At 39.9% G+C, this 19,496-nt stretch overlaps 1 protein-coding gene across 1 annotated transcript; it reads left to right on the plus strand.

Annotated features, from left to right (window-relative positions):
• Positions 1 to 9,544: 9,544 nt before the first annotated feature.
• On the plus strand, positions 9,545 to 17,803 carry LOC149213447 (annexin Gh1-like). The gene is made up of 6 exons (XM_089390760.1): positions 9,545 to 9,620; positions 9,723 to 9,868; positions 10,153 to 10,371; positions 16,843 to 17,058; positions 17,192 to 17,281; positions 17,474 to 17,803. Exons 1-6 carry the CDS (start codon positions 9,545 to 9,547, stop codon positions 17,711 to 17,713), a joined length of 987 nt encoding a protein of 328 aa, XP_089246886.1. The 3' UTR covers positions 17,714 to 17,803.
• The last annotated feature ends 1,693 nt before the right edge of the window (positions 17,804 to 19,496 follow it).

Consider the following 19,496-nt stretch of genomic DNA (forward strand, 5'->3'; position numbering starts at 1 on the left):
CAAACCCACCGAGGCTTTAAGGGAGTGTTGAGCATTTAGGTGAATGACAATTCCTGCACCAGCTATGTTATTTTGGGATGCTCCGTCAAAAAACGCCCACGGGATGCCATCTTTGATTTGAACTGTCTTGCTTATAATATGTGGACTTTTTGCTTCAGGTTCGGGGATAGAAGAGTAAATAGAGACCGCTTGGATGGCTGTGACAGAAGGCTGGGTTCCCTTATCTTGAAAAATAGCTCTGTTTCTAGCAAGCCAGATGCCCCAGCAAATGATGGGCGGAAGATTTCTCAAGTTCCCCTCCGGGTACTGCTGCCACCAATTTGACCAAGCCTCGTCCAGATTTCCATTTCCCCACTGAAAATTTTTATTCAGCAGCTTCTCAACCTCCCTCCATATTTTAGCAGTCTCCGAGCAGCGAAGGAACAGATGATTTATAGAATCCTCTTCCTCTTTACAAAGGGAGCACCTCCCAGGGCCATACATGTATCTAGCTTGGAGGATGTCCCATGTGGGGACCTTCCTTTTGAGGAGGCACCATAGAAAGAGTCGAGCCTTTGCAGGGCATTTGAGCTTCCAGATTTGCTTTGACCACCACTCGGGGATGCCCCACCCTTTCCTAGATTGTATAAACTTGTAGCCATCTTTAGGAGAATAGTCGCCAGTTTCTCCATGAGCCCAGATCAAGCTGTCCGGGATGTCTGTAATTCTTACATTCGAGCGAACAAGTTCTTGGGTAAAAGAGGACCATTCCTTCCACCACCTCTGATCCAGTTGAAGATCTCCTCCATCTTTCCAATCCTGACTCCAGATGCTCGAATGACCCACCTTTTCCACCTGATCAAGAGTTAAGATATTTTTTTCTTCTAAATGCCTAATTAGTTCAGGTGAAAGGGAAAAGTTTTCATTGCAACCGATCCATGGATCTTTTCCAATCTTCAGATTTCTACCGTTTCCAATCTTCCAAGCCAAGCCTTGTTCAATTACCTTGAACGAATCCACAATGGCCTTCCATATCACAGATGCATTCTGTTTGTTCTTGACTGGGGTCCTTATCCATTCCTCCAGAGGAACCGGGTCAATATATTTCCTTTTAATCACTTTGGTCCATAAATTTTCCATCTTTATTAGCCTCCATCCCGATTTTGCTGCCAGAAAAAGACTGAAGTCTAGAAGATTTTTAATCCCCCAACCACCCCATTCTTTGGATCTTGCCACCTTGTCCCAACCCACCCATGGAAGTACTGGGTTGTCCTTGGCACCATCCCAAAGAAATCTGCTGCATAGCCTTCTAATCTTTTCCATGATGCCCTTGGGGACCCACGTAAGAGCAGCCCAGTAGACTGGAATGGCCAAAAGCACTGATTTTATAAGAGTCAATCTGCCCGCTCTTGAGAGCCATTTAAAACTCCAATGGGAGATCCTGGATTCAATTTTTGCAATCAGCCAGTTCCAGTCCTCCTTCTTATAAGCATTTGGTTTTAGCCAGAACCCCAGGTACTTGAAAGGGATTTCCAAGGTACTGGGCTGGAAAGGTAAAAATGATTGGAGCCTTAGCCTCTCCTGAACTGCTAAACCTGTCATAATCAGCTGGGATTTCCTTTGATTTATCTGCATGCCAGTGGCTTTCAGAAACAGATCTAAGATACATTTTAGTTCTTTCATTTCAGAGAGCTCAGAATTTGTGAAGATTAAAATATCATCAACAAAAAGGAGGTGAGATATAAATAAATTCGTGGCTACCTCAATACCTTTTACCTTCCCTTCTCTTCTGGCCTTGTGAATCAGCTGGCTGAGACCCTCTGCTACAAGAAGAAAGAGCAAAGGAGACAGAGGGCACCCCTGCCTCAGGCCCCTTTGACCTTTAAAGAAAGGGGAGGCCGCTCCGTTGATGAGAATTGCATAGCTTACATTCGAGATACATCCCATTATCCAACTGATAAAATCCGGTTTAAACCCAAGGTGAGTTAAAAGCAACCTGAGATATAACCAATTTATCCTGTCATATGCCTTGGACAAATCAATTTTGATAACAGATCCCTTCTTGTTCTTTTGCCTCACACTATGCATGACCTCATGAGCGACTCCTATTGCTTCATGGATTTGTCTTCCCGATAAAAACCCAAATTGTTCCATGGATATATGTCGAGACAGAATAGGTTTGATTCTGTTTGCTATCACTTTTGCTATGATTTTGTAAATACTATTGCATAGCGATATTGGTCTGAAGTCTTCAAAGCTTTCCGGGACATCCTTCTTTGGAATAAGGGCTATAAATGTAGCATTGAAAGGACTATATACTTCCCCTTTTTTCCTGGCCTCCTCTACTACTCCTGTGATTTCTGATCCTATTAAATCAAAAAAGTGAAGAAAAAGCTCTATGGACCACCCATCTGGTCCAGGGCTTTTCTCTTTTGCCATGGATTTTATGGTAGCTTCCACTTCCTCCTTTGTAACCTCACAGTATAGATCCTCCGCTTCATCCTCTTCCAAGAATCTCGGGAAACATTGAGCTGTCCTTATTACCTCCGCAATAGTAGTCTCTCCCGGGTCTGCGAAGAGTTTTTGGAAGTGACACTGACCTAGATTTGACAGTGATTGAAAAGTCTGCACTTCTCTTCCTTCTTCATTTTTAAGGGCCCATATTGTATTTGCCGATTTCCTTCCTTTGGCGTAATTGTGGAAAAATCTGGTATTTTCATCTCCGGCTTTGAGCCAGATTGCCCTACTCTTTAATCGCCATTCTTCTTCTTTGTCCAGTAGAATTTTAGACTTGAGTTTCTCAAGGTGAAGGATTTTTTCCTTTGAAGCCTGCGAAAGATAACCATCTTCCTCAGAGATTTCCAGCTGTTTAAGATCCTCACTAATCTTTGAGAGTTCCGCGTTCTGTGCCTCCTTTCTGTCCTTTACCCAGATTATGGTGGCTTTCTTTAATCTTTTGAGGTTTTCCATAAATAAATAGCCTCTATCCTCTGGGGCATTGGCTTCCGGGTGCATCCAAGTTTGTTTGAAAAGATTTGAAAAGGACTCCTCTTGAAGCCATGTAGAGTTAAATTTGAAAGGAGCAGGGGGCTTAGGAGGGGGGGAGGTGAATTCTAAATAGATCGGGAAGTGGTCTGAGAGCCCTCCTTCTTCAACCCATTGCCTGAACATAGGGATCTTGACTTCCAGTTCCTCATGAATGAAAAAACGATCAAGCCTTTTTGCCACTCTAGCCTCCCCAATTCTCCTGTTTCTCCATGTAGGCTTGAGCTTGAGTAAATTGATGTCTATGAGGTTATTGACAGAGAACAGATTTAGGAAAAAATCTGACAAGGGGTCTTCCCTGGCTGAAGGACCCCATGCCTCTGCTCTACCAATCGAGAAATTTAAATCCCCTCCTAACACCAAATTTTTGTCCTTCAAGAAGGAATTTGCCATCATCTTATTCCAGAAAGACACCCTGTCCTGGCAGGGCCCATACACATTACAAATGGAAAGGGGGAAGGCAAATTCTGTGGACTGAACTTCCATTCCCATTGCCTGTTTCATCCCCCACATATTGCTGACCTTTATCCTCCCTTCCATATAGCCAATAGCCAACCCACCAGAGTGACCTTCTGAATCTATTGCTATAAATTTCCACCCAGGCATCAAAGCATTTAAGGTTGATTCCACCTCGACTCCACTTCCAAGAGTCTCTTGGAGAAAAAGGATGTCAGTTTTAGAGTTTAGGAACATTTCCCGCAAAACCAGTTTTTTGGGTTTACTGGCTAACCCCCTACAGTTCCATGATGAAATGATCATTTGATAACCTCTTCTGGGGGATGCGCTGCTCTAAGGGCCCCTGGAATGGACTGCTGTTTTCCATCTGCTACCTCAAATTTTGCTTTAATCTGAGCCGAAGTGAGATTGGATTTTCTGCCTCTTTTCTTCCTAATTTGGCTTTGGGAGGGGAGAGTTCCTATTCCTCCTACTGAGACACAGGAGATAGCCTTATGATCGAGGGAACGAAGGTTGTAAGGGCATGTAGGGGGGAGAGCCGAGGGCCCAGGATCATTTAAACCACCTTCACTGTTCAGATCTAGGGAGGGAAGGGCGGCCGAGATATCCTCTATGCCGGGATTCACATTAATTTCTTCATGATTAAAAATACTATTCTTTTTTAATGAAAAAACAAACTGGTTCGAAGGGGAATGCTCCAAACATACATCCATTGATTCAGCATTAATAACTGGAGGGATGGATGAAACAGAGCACATACCCATTAAACCGTCGGATGGTTGAGCTGGCCTTGTAGGTTGTTGATCCTTTGCTGAGATTTCCTCCATGGCTGGTTCCTTAGCCGCTGAGGTGACCTGGTTATCTTTATGGGCATAGACCGACGACTGCTCACCCATTTGAATCTCTGCCTCCATATCAGCAACATTCGGGTCGGATGAGAGATTCTGGGCCAATGTCTCCTTTGCGGCATTTTTCAGTTCAGATGTGGGATCCATACCATGGAAATGATGAAAAGGACTGTAAACATCCTCCCGTTGAAACAACGCCTTTTGAAATCTCCTCCTTCTCCTTCCAAGAGAGCATTCCTTCGCTAGATGCCCGTACTCGTGGCACCTATGACATCTGAAGGGCAGGTATTCGTAGTCTAGAACCTGCTTGAAGACCATATCCTTATATTGCAGGTTTATCTTTTTTGCTACGCCTTTACCCGGATTCAGACTGACAAGAATGCGAGCCATGGCTTTATTTCGAGTTTGCTTATAGCTCATGTCAGCTTCCAAAAACGTACCCAATCTATCCCTGATGGCCTTAAACACTGCTTCCGTCCATAAGAAATGGGGCAATCCAGGAGCCCTGACCCAGACAGGATACACATCAGTTTTCTCTCGGCCTGCGTCAAACATCGGTGTCCATTTCTTCAGAAGAATTGGAATGTTCCCAATCACCCAATTCCTAGCAATTACCCAATCTGCCGCTTCTTTGCTTTCGAATCTGAACATAAACCAACCTTTTGCCAGGGTAGAGGCTTCAAAAGCCCTCTCTTCTCCTACCATCCAGTTCTTTTCTCCCCAATCTTGCAAGAAAATAGATGAAAGCTTCTTTCCTCTCGCCCTACCCACCACTGTGCAGTCGGCCACCTCCAGGGATTCTTCTATGCTCACTTCCATCCCCAAGACCAAATTCCCTTCAAGCTCCTGCTCGCCGATGGGTCTTTTTTTCTTCCTCTTTTCTCCTCTTTTCCTCCCTCCAATGTCCTCCTCCCGCTCCTCTCTGTTTAAAACGGCTCTTTCTGGATCCGGGATTGTAGGAGAAAACCCTACCTCTGGTCTGCGAAGAAAATGGAATTCCTCAGCCTCCCGAGGAGAAAAATCATTAGGGTTACGATTTACCTGAGGAATCAGACCCTCCGCTTGAGTTCCCGCGAGTGGATCTGGGGAAACAACTATCTCTTTGCCCGACCTATCTCCATCGCCTTTTGAGTCGCCCCGCTCCTTTCCAATGGAATCCCTAGTTATGGTGGATGCCCTTCCGGCCTTTTTCTCGCCCGGCCGCTTAGCACTTGAAAGAAAATTTACAATATCTTCCAAACCCCCGGAAAGGACTGGCTCTTCCGTGGGCATTTTTCCTTTGCTGCCATGGCTTGATGGACGGAAACTTGCATACAGGGTTCCTTCTCCTGGGGTAGCTGAAAGCTGAGCGTCGAAGAAATCCGGGTGAATAACCTCATTCTCTTCATATCCTTGGGTCAGTTGTATGAAGGATTGTTGGATTCTGATCGTTTCTGGCGAGAGTGTTCCAGATCTGCAAGAACTGTCTCCAAAATACCTTTCTATGTTTTTAACTGACGGGTCTTTGCCCCAAACTGACAAAATATCTTCCGCGGCCGGGTCCAGATCCATGAGCTCGGTTGATTTTACCATGGTTCAACACGGATAACAGGGTAAAAACAAAAGACAGGTTTACCACCAGCGCTGGGGTCAATGAGTATTTTACTCTTTTTCCAGCTGTCGCCCAAAACAGAAAACGCTTACCTCCAGATGCCCGTTCCTCCTCCACTGGTTGCACAGCTCCCCTGTTCAACTTACTCCCTTCCTCCGGTCTAAGCGCCCTATGGTAACCCTAGTTCGATCAGTCGGGTCCAGGTTCCATGCAGACCCGAGGTTCCATGCAGACCCGCGATCGAAACCTCCTCATATCATTCATCCTTCGAATCCATGTTATTATGGAAAAGTAGTTGTATTATAAGAGTTTGGTAATTTAAGTAGTTAATTTAATGGAAAAGTAGTTGTATTATAGGAGTTTGGTAATTTAAGTATATTTAGACTTAATTAAATTAATAGATAATGTTATAGTTAATTGTTAAAGAGATATTTTTTAAGTTGATTTAGCTTAATAATTAAGAAACTGGGTCCATTGGTTTCTTTGAGATTTAGTCTCTATCAGATTTCATATAATTTTGGTGACAACATCTTAATGATAGGCAGATAATTTTTCTATTTAACATATTCTACTTTAAGACTGACCTTGCCTAACTTGAAAATGGAACCCAATTGTTGAATGGAAAATAATTTTCCCACTAATGAGAGATTGCAAATATTGTACCAATAACATGCTATGATTAGAATTATGTAAAACTTCATCATAATTTATTTCCTCACAAATAACTCACACCATCAACCTTTATAACTAGCAATTGCATCAGATGTTGCAATGGAAACGCCGTAAGGCAGTAGCTTAGCTAGGAAAGAGTAGCATTAAATTGTTACTCTTCCACGATGACAAACTGAAAATGTCACATAAGTTGAGAAAGGGTCTAAGTAGAGTTTTGGATCTTAGTTAAAGAGGGAGTCAGGAATTGCATAGTTGACATGACAAGAGTATCCACAATATAAGAGCTTAGCTAGGAAAGAGTAGCATTAAATTGTTACTCTTCCACGATGACACACTAAAAATGTCACCATATGTTGTGAAAGGGTGTAAGTAGAATTTTGGATCTTAGTTAAAGAGGGGAGTCTAGTTGACATGACAAGAGTATCCACAGTATAAGGTTTTCTCCTTTTGCTTATTTAGTGTAGTTTCCAAAGAATGCATTGTAGAGATAGCTAATATCTCTATCCTTAGCAATTATTGACCAGAAGACCCTAATTTGGTCTTTTGTTTAGACATCCATATGTATTTGCACTTGAAACTCTTGTGTTTGAAGTATTTTCGTACTTGAATGGTTGGAATTTATCCACAACCTATTTGTATATGCAACTTTATTTGGATTCAAGATTTCTTTCAATTGATATAGCTTTGTTGGGTTTCATTCGTATCTATTTACCTTGTTCCCCCAATTCAAACTCTAGAAAACATTTGTATCATTATTTTTTGATGAGTATGTTGTGATCATAGTAACAATTGTGATCATAGTAACAATTATGTTCAAAGAAGACAGTTGAAAACGCTGTAAAAACGAAGATAAACGAGTCACTATATTTCTTATATTAAGTCACTATATTTCTTATATTTATATCTTTCCAAAAGCACATTTGTATATAGTTCATTATGTAATAACATATTCGAACCAGAAGAACATTTATATATATTCCATTATGTAAAACAACATATCCGAATGAGCTATAAGCAATCACGGATGAAATCTATGGAATTTTATATTTTCATTTAGGTAATAGTTAATCACTGCAGTGTTACTCTAATCCATTAACCAAGACTTCGAATTAAGACATATCAAGAAACACGTTGGTTGTTGCACATATATCTGGCTAAGAATAGCTTTCAATCCTCCAGTGGGTTCATCTATTGTCATAAGTGCAAATAAATTGGAGCTTGTGTCCACTTTAATATCATTTGTAACATTTTTATTCTTCAATTCTGTCATGAGATCACCAAAAAAAAAACTCCCTTTTCTTGGTACCAATTGATGTAAAGACCAATCCGATGGGAGTATAGGTGTCAGACTAAATTTTTGATCAACGAGGTAATCCTTCTAAAAGAGACCTCGACTTTTCTTGCCAATGTTAGAGAAAAAACCAGGTCCCTTAGCCATTGTCGCGAGTCCACAACCTGACTGGATCGTTAGGTGATCTAAACGCGACAATGAGGGGAGAATGACAAATCTAGAATGAAGAGCATAAAGCCCCCAAAACCAGAGCATATGCTTTCGAGAATAATATGCTTGAAAGCTGAAAATTTGACAGTTAATTCTCTGGAGATGTTGTTGCCCCCGTTGGTTTTTATATGGTCTGTATGCCGTGATTGGGTTCTAGTAACATTTTCCAATGGCTTCATCAACCTTTTAGGAGTTGGATCCAATAGTTTCTGCCCCTTTCCCGTGGTACTACCATGTAGCTCAAGTGCATAATAAATTGAAATAGCAAAGAAAAAGCCTTACTCATCCACTGACATGCCATGGTACGTAGAAAATGATAAAAATGAGGAGAAAATAAAATAAATGGTTCATTACGGTAAGAGACGATCAAACTTTAGGAATCGGGCACCAGGAACTCCTTCCCAACAACCTGCCATACCCCTTGTTGAAAATGCAATCGCCAGTGTTCATGTAGTCGAAGAGCGTGGAGATTGTCTCATCCACCTGCGTGCCACACTTGATGAGGATGTTTTATGACCTCCCAGTTCAAGCAGAAGGAAGGAAGACGATGGAAATAAAGAAATCGACTAACAGTTCAGTAGTTGACAGTTAGGCAGTTGAAGGCAGTTGAGAATTCAGGTAGGAGTCCGCGGTGAAATCGAACGAATGAAAATATTTGAATCATCTAACAATTGATCCAACGGTGTCAAACTGTGTAGAGTGTCAATTTAGGGAATTGATTTCAAATGGAAACGCCTTACGACGTAATTATTTAGAATGATAAATTTCAACTTTAATATGCAAAATTGTAATGTGTCAGAAATTATTTATTCTATTTATTTAAATATATATTTTAAATAAATAAAATATTTTACTAAAATTTGATTAATTAAATTAAGTATTAAATTTAGAAGTTCATGTCAATTACTTATCACTATATAAATATTTAAATAATATTTATTCATGAAAAAAAAATATAAATGAAAAAATTAAATCTCTCTAGACTCGTATTAAATTTATATTTAAAATAAATTTATACTGATTTATCTCATTACTGTACAAAAATAATTAGAGTGATTGGTCAATGATGCCATTGAAAGCCAACATAACCCACATGTCGAATCTTATTGCTTCGTTTGGTTCCACATGTCGTGACGGCACTCATTGTTGCAGCTGCCGTCGTAACTATTTTCGCTAGGTTTATTCAATAATGGTGTTTCTTTCAGGCAACTTATTTTTGATACGCCATGATTGCTTCACATTCCATCTTCAAAGTGTCTTTTCATTATTCGAATACGATTGAAGTTGAAGTCCAGCTCGGATAGTGCAATATTCTCCTCCATCGTGCTACGCTGCCTCTCAATAAATACCGAACGTTCAGTACTACCGTAGCATTCATCGCAGTTCGGATTATCTCGAAAACTACAAGTTAGTAGCAGAGTTTGAAGGAGCTCCCACTTCGAGAGCATAAAAATGGCTTATTGTGCAGTCTCATGCGGTGTCAACCCCCTGCAAAGGGAGTGTGAGGAAATCCATCTCGCTCGCAAAGGTATTCATCGGATTAGTTCAGCGCATTTGAAACATTTCTCAATTGCTGTTGTTGATTTATGGTTCTGATTGAATGATATTCCTTTCTGGTAAAAAATAATAGGTCAGGGATGTGACGAGGTGAAGATAATACAAATATTGGGAAGCAAAAATGCGCAGCAGCGGAAGGAGATAAGACAAACCTATTATGCAATGTATAAGGAAGACCTTTGCAAGAGGCTGGAGAAGGAGCTTCACGGCAAATTAGAGGTGCGTGGATATATATATATATATATATATATATATAAGAGAGAGGGGCATAGTCTAGATGTATCCACTCTTTTCCAGGCTTCGTAGTAGTTCCATGGAGGAACTCTACCCCTATATTTGAAGTACGTTAAAATCTTAAAAATAAAGTGGTTCAATGAGAACCATACTGGTTATGTTTCACTGCACACTAAGACAACTCGAGGTAAATACTCTCCCTCATCCATCCCTCCTGACATGTACTGTTGCAGTATAATCTTGTTTTGTCTTTTTGTTGATGCGTGGAGAAAGCCATTGTGTTATGGATGCACGAGCCAGCTGAACAGGACGCTATCATTGCCAGAACCTCCCTGGAAGGATGGCACACCAATGATCGTGCTCTAATCGAAGTGATTTGCACAAGGTCCTCCACTCAAATCGTTAAGATTCGCGAAGCTTATCAGAAACGATATCAGAGGTGCCTTGATGATGATGTTTTCTGCAAAACGAAGGGTCCCTATCAAAAGGTTAGATGACGAAATATACCTAAAAACACATCAATCACAGACCCCAAATAAAAAATCGAAGGTGCTCCCGGAAGGTTTTTTACCTCTGGCGATTACACTGAACATAAGTTTCATTTGATATTAGTATGTATCATGTTGGGTATTTTTAATGGGAAAATACCAAAACCAACAAAATAACCACCACAGAGACGATGCTCTGTTTACTCTGTCCAAGATCTTTTGACAGGGAACCTCTTAAAACCAAATTAACTCAGAAGACAGCATTACACAGTTGCAAAACATTTCTATTAATTTAAAACTGAAAGACTGATACATATTTCATCCTCTGTGCAAAGAGGGATTCACAAAACAAAGCTCTTTTGCTCTCACAGATTTTCCACTGCTGTGGAAATTACATAAACTTCAGTTTTACAATGGGGAACAAAAGCATTACATCCCCTGTGGTATTCCAAATTATCGCACTGCTGTGCACCAAAAAAACGCCCACACCACTGTGCGCTGCCGCAGCCACAATACACATTACGTAAAAAAAACTTGCCACACACGGACTTACATAACGATATATAAAACATATATAAAAAAAACTATATGCCCATAACTATATTAAAGGCATCCATCTAATCTACGTAAAAGCATTAAAACCATAACTTTTCTTCCGCGGCGGTCAACGAAACAAAACGACAAAAAAAATTCATTTGACGCGGGCGGGGTCGGCTGACGTCACTTCGGTGCCACGTGTCGCCACCTCATTCGTCGGGCCCAGTCATTAAAGTCCGCGCAGCTTCGCGCAGATCCGAGCCTCCTGACCCAATCCAACGCAATTCGCACGTCAAGGTCGCGCAAACAAAACGACCTTTAGCGGCGGGGGAGAGGGCGGTTTTCGGCGTCGTACTAGGGATGCGTGGTGGAGTGTGATTGCGAAGGCACCCCCGCTACGGAAACCGCCTTCGCCGAAAGGTGGTGCGGGGAGACCGGGGTGGTTTTCCTGAAGCCGCCACGCTGTTCAAAATTAGAATTTAACACTCCCCTTTAATTTTAACAGCCGCACGTTCGGTCATTCCCAAGCATTTTCTCAAAAATTCGAAACTCTTCTGAACCAGTGGCTTTGTCAAGATGTCTGCAACCTGTTCCTGAGTCCTGCAATGTTCTAGGACAATTTCTCCATTGTTCACTAATTCTCTGATGTAGTGAAACCTTGTATCAATGTGTTTCGTTCTCTTATGAAACACTGAATTCTTTGACAAAGCAATAGCTGAGCTATTGTCACAAAAAATCACTGTCGCTTTTGCCTGCTCTTGGCCTAAGCTTCTCAACATCCTTCTCATCCATACTGCTTGACATGCTGCTGCTGTAGTTGCCACATATTCAGCCTCTGCTGTAGACAATGCTACAATGGACTGCTTCTTAGAAGCCCATGAGATGGCTCCTGAACCCATATTAAAAACATAACCGGAGGTGCTCTTCCGATCATCTACACTTCCAGCCCAATCGCTATCAGTGTATCCAACCAAATCTGAATGTTCTGAGGCATGATATAAAATTCCAAACATTTTGGTGCCTTTGACATACCTCAAAATTCTTTTTGCTGCCTGCCAATGTGCCTCCTTTGGCCTCTCCATGAATCTGGAAATTAAACTAACAGCATACATTAAATCAGGCCTAGTTGCTGTTAAATACATAAGGCTGTCAACGATACTTTTGTACAAACTAGGATCAAAATCCTTGCTGCTGTCCTCTCTGCTGAGCTTTAATCCCATCACTGTGGGAGTGATTGCTGCCTTGCACTCTTGCATGTTAAATCTGCCCAAAACTTGATTTACATATCTTGCTTGAGATATAAAAATTCCTTTTTCATTTTGATCTACTTCTATGCCTAAGAAGTATCTCAACAAACCCATGTCAGTCATTTCAAATTCATCTTTCATGACTGATTTAAAATTCTCAATGAGATAAATACCATTTCCAGTGAAAATAACATCATCTACATACAAGACAACAATTAAAATTTTACCATCCTTTTCCTTGATGTAGACTGTGGGTTCTCCTTCACATTTTTCAAATTCATTATCCAATAGATATGAATCTATCATGATGTACCATGCTCTTGGCGCTTGCTTCAACCCATAAAGAGCTTTCTTCAATTTGCACACTTTGTGCTCTTCTCCTTTCTTCTCATATCCGAGAGGTTGTTCCACATAAACCTCTTCCATTAACACTCCATTTAGGAATGCTGACTTCACGTCCATTTGGTAGACTTCCCATTTGTTTTGTGCTGCTATGGACAGCACTGCTCTCACGGTTTCCATTCTTGCAACCGGTGCGAAAGTCTCCTCATAATCTCTCCCATACTGCTGCTTGTAGCCTTTAACAACCAGCCTTGCTTTATGCCTTTCAATCTTGCCTTCAGCATTGCTCTTGGTCTTGTAAACCCATTTAACTCCTATGACCTCTTTACCTTTTGGTAGCGCTACCAAATCCCATGTTTTGTTTCTCTCTATGGCATTCATCTCCTCATCTATAGCTTCTATCCATTTCCTATCTTTAATTGCTTCTTCGAAATGAATAGGATCATCAACATGACAATACAAGGCAAATAAGGAATTCATTCCTTCTTCATAAATATCACTTAAGTTTCTGAATTTCTTACCTCTTTCATTCGGTGTGCAAGTGCTTGAAGATGCACTTGAATTTCCTCCTTGTGGTGTGCTTGGAGAAGCACTCTCATTGATCCTCAATGGTGTACCTTGCTGTTCTTGTGTTGGTGCTGCTGTTTGGAGATTCATTTCAGCCACTTCCTCTTCATCCTCATCATGAGACAAACAGTTTTTAATGTTCACTGTTTTCTCTATGCTTCCATCCCAAGCTTCCTCTTCAACGAATTGAACATCTCTGCTGACGAAAAACTTCTTGGTAGATGGGATATACAACCTGTAGGCTTTGGATTCCTCACTGTATCCAATGAAAAGACATTTCTCCCCTTTGTTGTCCAACTTCTTCCTTAGCTGATCTGGAATGTGTGCATAGGCCACACATCCAAAAACTCTCATGTGGGTGACTCCTTGCTTTCTCCCACTCCATGCCTCTTCTGGCACTTTGTTCATGACTGCTTTTGTAGAACACCTGTTCAGTATATAAACTGCACAATGTACAGCTTCAACCCAATACTCATTTGGCAAATGCTTTGCGTTCAGCATGCTCCTCGCCATATCCATGATGGTCCTGTTCTTCCTTTCAGCAACTCCATTTTGCTGTGGGGTGTACCAAGTTGTAAACTGTTTATGAATTCCATTTTCTCTACAAAACTTTAGGAATTCATTGGAGATATACTCACCTCCTCTATCAGTTCTCAAAACTTTTATATGCAGCCCGCTTTGGTTCTCCACAAGTGCTTTGAAATTTTGGAATTTCTCAAACACTTCACTTTTGTTTTTAAGGAAATATATCCAAGTCTTTCTTGTAAAATCATCAATGAATGTTAAGAAATATAGGCTACCTGCTAATGATGGAGCTTGCATTGGTCCACACAAATCTGAGTGGATAATCTCTAAGGGTGCCTTTTCCCTTATGCTTTTCCCTGATGGAAAACTTTCTCTATGTTGTTTTCCCAATATACAACCTTCACAAAGGCTGTCCGGCTTCTCTATCAATGGTAATCCTCTTACCATTCCTTTCCTGCTTAATAGGTTTAGACCTCCAAAATTTAGATGCCCGAATCTCAAGTGCCATAACCAATTTTCATCCTTTGGCACGCTTTGGAAGGCCTCTTGGGTGACTGCTGCCATTTCCTTCTTGTTCTTCAAGTCTGCCCTGATCCGGAGAGGGAACATCCTGTTCCTTGTCATTTTTACTTCAGCAATGCATCTTTTGCTGGGTGTTATATCCATGATGGTGCATACATCATTTTTAAAGAAAACATTGTACCCCTTATGGACAAGTTGTCCAATACTCAAGAGGTTACATCTCATTCCAGGGACATAGTAGACATCTGCTATGGTTTTCCTTTCTCCTTGCTTTGTAAATATTTTTACCTCTCCTTTTCCCATAACAGAAATTTTGCTATCAGTTCCTAGTGTGACTTCTGATTTCACATTTTTGTCTAGGGCAGAAAAGAAGGCTATGTTTCCTGTCATATGGTTGCTGCAACCTGAGTCTAAAAACCATATGTCCTCACTGTTTTTTTCAGCCATGTTACAAGCTAACAATACATTATTTTGACTGCAGTTTTCTCTTGTAACATTTGCATTTTGTCTACTGTTCATATCATGCTGTTTCTTTCTACAATCACTTGCATAATGTCCATACTTTTTGCAATAATAGCATTGAACATTAGATTTATCATACCTTTGTCCTTGAGCATGATGTTGTTCTCTTTGTTGGCTGCTGCCTTGACCTTGGTTCTGATTTGGATTGCTGCCTCTTCCTTGTGCATTTGATGGATTGTTCCTTCCACCTCTGTTCTGGCTTCTGCCTCTTCCTCTTTGGTTTCCTCTTCCTTGACCTCTTCCTCTTCCAAAGGACATCTGGGTCTTGAAGGCTTGCTCAAGAGATGAGTTTTCATTCCTACTCAATCTCTGCTCATGTGTTATCAGTGATGCATGTAGCTCATCAACTGAATAGTTTGAGAGATCCTTTGTCTCTTCAATGGTGGTGACTATGGCATCAAACCTTGAGGGTAAGACCCTCAATATTTTCTCCACAATCCTTCTACCTTCAATGGTTTCTCCATGAGTTCTCATTTGTGTGATTACACCAATCACATGAGTGAAGAATGAGTCAATGTTATCTGACTCCTTCATGCACAGATTCTCAAAATCCTTCCTCAGCAATTGTAGTTTTGTTGTCTTCACTCTCTCCATGCCTTGATAGGCTGTCTTGAGTGTTTGCCATGCTTCATTGGTTGTCTTAGCTGCTGCTAACCTTGGAAACACACTCTGGTCTACTGCTAAATACAACAACATACGGGCTTTTGAATTCTTCTTCCTATCGTTCTTCAGTAGATCTCTCTCTCCCTGAGTTAATGCATTGAACTCAGTTTCATCTGATGGTTCTTCAAAACCAACTTCAACTATTTCCCATAAATCTTGAGAGGTAAACATGGCTGTCATAGTTATTAACCAGTGGTCATAGTTCTTCCCATTAAACTGTGGGAGCTGGGTATTAAACATACCCATACCAGTGCTTGTGCTGGCCATTCCTTGCATCTTGAACTATGCTTTAAATTCTTGACTGTGTATCTTAAAACAACTGACTGTTCCAACAGTAACAAACAAGATAGCTATGAAGAATACCTGAATCATTCGTTGTCTGAGTCTTCTGTCTGCCTGAGAAGTTTTGCTGCAGCAACAACCTTCTCCCTTCAGCTTCTTTAACTTCTTTAAAGAGCCTGAACCTGCTCTGATACCACTGTTGGGTATTTTTAATGGGAAAATACCAAAACCAACAAAATAACCACCACAGAGATGATGCTCTGTTTACTCTGTCCAAGATCTTTTGACAGGGAACCTCTTAAAACCAAATTAACTCAGAAGACAACATTACACAGTTGCAAAACATTTCTATTAATTTAAAACTGAAATACTGATACATATTTCATCCTCTGTGCAAAGAGGGATTCACAAAACAAAGCTCTTTTGCTCTCACAGATTTTCCACTGCTGTGGAAATTACATAAACTTCAGTTTTACAATGGGGAACAAAAGCATTACATCCCCTGTGGTATTCCAAATTATCGCACTGCTGTGCACCAAAAAAACACCCACACCACTGTGCGCTGCTGCAGCCACAATACACATTACGTAAAAAAAACTTGCCACACACGGACTTACATAACGATGTATAAAACATATATAAAAAAAACTATATGCCCATAACTATATTAAAGGCATCCACCTAATCTACGTAAAAGCATTAAAACCATAACTTTTCTTCCGCGGCGGTCAACGAAACAAAACGACAAAAAAAATTCATTTGACGCGGGCGGGGTCGGCTGACGTCACTTCGGTGCCACGTGTCGCCACCTCATTCGTCGGGCCCGGTCATTAAAGTCCGCGCAGCTTCGCGCAGATCCGAGCCTCCTGACCCGATCTAACGCAATTCGCACGTCAAGGTCACGCAAACAAAATGACCTTTAGCTGCCGGGGAGAGGGCGGTTTTCGGCGTCGTACTAGGGATGCGTGGTGGAGTGTAATTGCGGCGGCACCCCCGCTACGGAAACCGCCTTCGCCGAAAGGTGGTGCGGGGAGACGAGGGTGGTTTTCCTGAAGCCGCCGCGCTGTTCAAAATTAGAATTTAACATATCAATGTTGGCAGATTTTAATCTTATGACCTCTTAGGAATATCGAGATTATGAATAAACTTATTTTGATTTATTATCATGACTTATTTCAGAATATCTCAAATCATAAAGCTCCTATATATAATCATAAATTTCTTACTCGCTAATGAATTCGGAATTTTGATTTCATGAACACAGCTACTTCTGGCGCTGCTGAAAGCACACCGATGTGAATGTAAAGGAGTTGACATGAACAAGGTTAAATGCGATGCCATGCTGTTGTACGAAGCAGGGGAAGGACGTTGTGGAACTGACGAGGAAACTTTTATCCGAATATTCAGCAAGAGAACTGTCGCCCAACTACGAGCTACATTTGCTTGCTACAAGCAAGAATACGGGCACGACATTACAACGGTATGCTTCCAACTGTCATACAACCCTAATTAATGGATCTGTCTCTCATTGCTGCAACTCTCGGAAAAGTCAGATTTTGCTGACTTGCTAGGTGACTGATCTGTGAGGTTTTTGACATTCTATACGACAACAGGCGCTCAGTAGGGAAACACAGAAAGAATTTGAGGAGGCCATTCGAGTTACAATCAAGAGCATGTATTTGCCAGCTCACTATTTCGCTAAGGTATTACTTTTAGATGGATAATCTAGTCTTTCATTTTACTTTTGATTTTACTTTTGATTTATGTTAATATACAGTTCTTTTAATATGTTTTTTTATGTTTTACGCATCAGATTATTCTTTATATAAATACATTTCGCTACCGAATTGCAATTATAGAATTGTGTGATAGCATATTTGTTTGATATTCTCCAGGAGCTTCACAGAGCAATGAAAGGACTTGTAAATGACGAATCTGCAATAGCTCGTGTAATGGCGACTCGGGCAGAGGTGGACTTGAAGGAAATCAATGTGGTGTATGAGAGAAAGTATAAAATGAGTATCGTACAGGCATTCCACCAGGAGATTTCTGGTTATTTTAAGAACTTTTGCCTTGCTCTTACCGTTCGCGCTGGCATTCCCCAGGTGTGCATGTCACACTGCGGCTGCAACTAAGCAATTTTGATCGATTAGTTAGCATATGATGATAATAATAATAAAGGACAGCTATTAGCGTCCACTAGGCTGGGACGCAGGCAGTCATGTCATGTGTGATGCGTGTATGCATATTTACTGTAACTATTTCTATGAATATAATATAATGCTTGGCTTTCTCTCAGTCATATCCATTCCGTCGTGCCGTGGTTTCTTGGTAATATTATTTTAGCATGTCAACTCAAATTACATGCGGTTGGGTGAAAGAGAAATGTGCTTGACACAAACGTTACGTGGAAAGAAATTGCATTTTATGACTATATGATTGCTTCTGATTTTATTCTGTAATTTTGTCATGCAATATGACAGGCTACAATAAGAATATTGTTCTTCCTTATAAGGAAGTAGACAACTTAAAGACTCAACACCTTCTGTTTAATCATTCCATGTCAACTCAAAGACTCAGCGCCTTCTGTTTAATCATTCCATGGCTTTTGTTTAACGAGCTTTAATTCTTTTCACCTGGAAAAATTTAGCTACACCAGGCTCCTTAGTACCCAACTTTAAGCTTAGATAAAGAGGGACAACTCCTAGTTGGATGCTTCTGGTCATAGATAACAGATAAATCACATCTATATTTGTATTCATAGATGTAGGATCATTTGTAAGAATTGTATTATCCAAAATATTTAATTATTTTTGTATTTATATATTTGGCATCTTTTTTTTTAAATGTCCATTAAGGTGACAAGTTAACCACCGCATTATTGGGAAGAAAACAAAATTCCAAAAAATTATTAATTTATTAATATAAAAAGGAACATCTGAATAAAATGTTAGATCATTTTGCATAATAGTTAGGCATTGAATAGTTTTCCATGAGATATATTGTTTCTTGAAAAGTCATTTCCTGGGATGGAATAATGGATACAAAACACAATTCCTCCCTGTTGATATAAATAACATGTATTTATTTTTTAAAATCTATATTCACAAATATATATGGATTTTATGTTAATTGTAATGGACACAAAACACAATTCCTCCTTGTTGGCATAAATAACATGTATTTCTTTTTTTAATCTATATTCACAAATATATATGGATTTTATTTTAACTGTTCTTATTGTTTATTGCAGATGGTTAATAATATTATGTTTAAAAACACTTATTTTCCTATTTCCTTGAGTGGAAGCATAATAGCAATATATGACCACTGATTTTATTTTACTGTTCTTATTATTTACTGGATATGGATAGTAATATTATCTTTAAAAACACTTATTTTCCTCTTTGGGCATAAATAACATGTATGTACTTTTTTTAATCTATATTCACACATATATGGATTTTATTTTAACTGGTTTTATTATTTTATTGGGTTTAAAAATACTTAGTTTCCTATTTTGACATAAATAACATGTATTTACTTTTTTTAATCTACATTCACAAATATATATGAATTTTATTTCAACTATTCTTATGGTTTACTGTCTCTATGGATAATAATATTATGTTTAAAAACACAAACATAAAAACTTATTTTCTTATTTTAGCATAAATAACATGAATTTACTAAGATTTAAATCATGCATGCATTTTTAGAAGAAATTGAGAAAATTTGCTAATATCTAAATTACGCATTGCGTGATACTATTCAAGATATGGGTTACAAACTTACCACGAGAAAATCCGAGCAGCCCTTGCGCACAATTGAATTAAACTAAGCACAATGAATTTTGGGGATTAATGTCGATTCCACTCTCAATCGACTGACCCACTGTACCAAGTTTCAAACTCTTTC

The sequence above is a fragment of the Pinus tabuliformis genome, chromosome 1_1, assembly GCF_031772625.1.
Source record: "Pinus tabuliformis cultivar Carrire ecotype Pingquan chromosome 1_1, CPIR1, whole genome shotgun sequence".
Classification (NCBI taxonomy): domain Eukaryota; kingdom Viridiplantae; phylum Streptophyta; class Pinopsida; order Pinales; family Pinaceae; genus Pinus; species Pinus tabuliformis.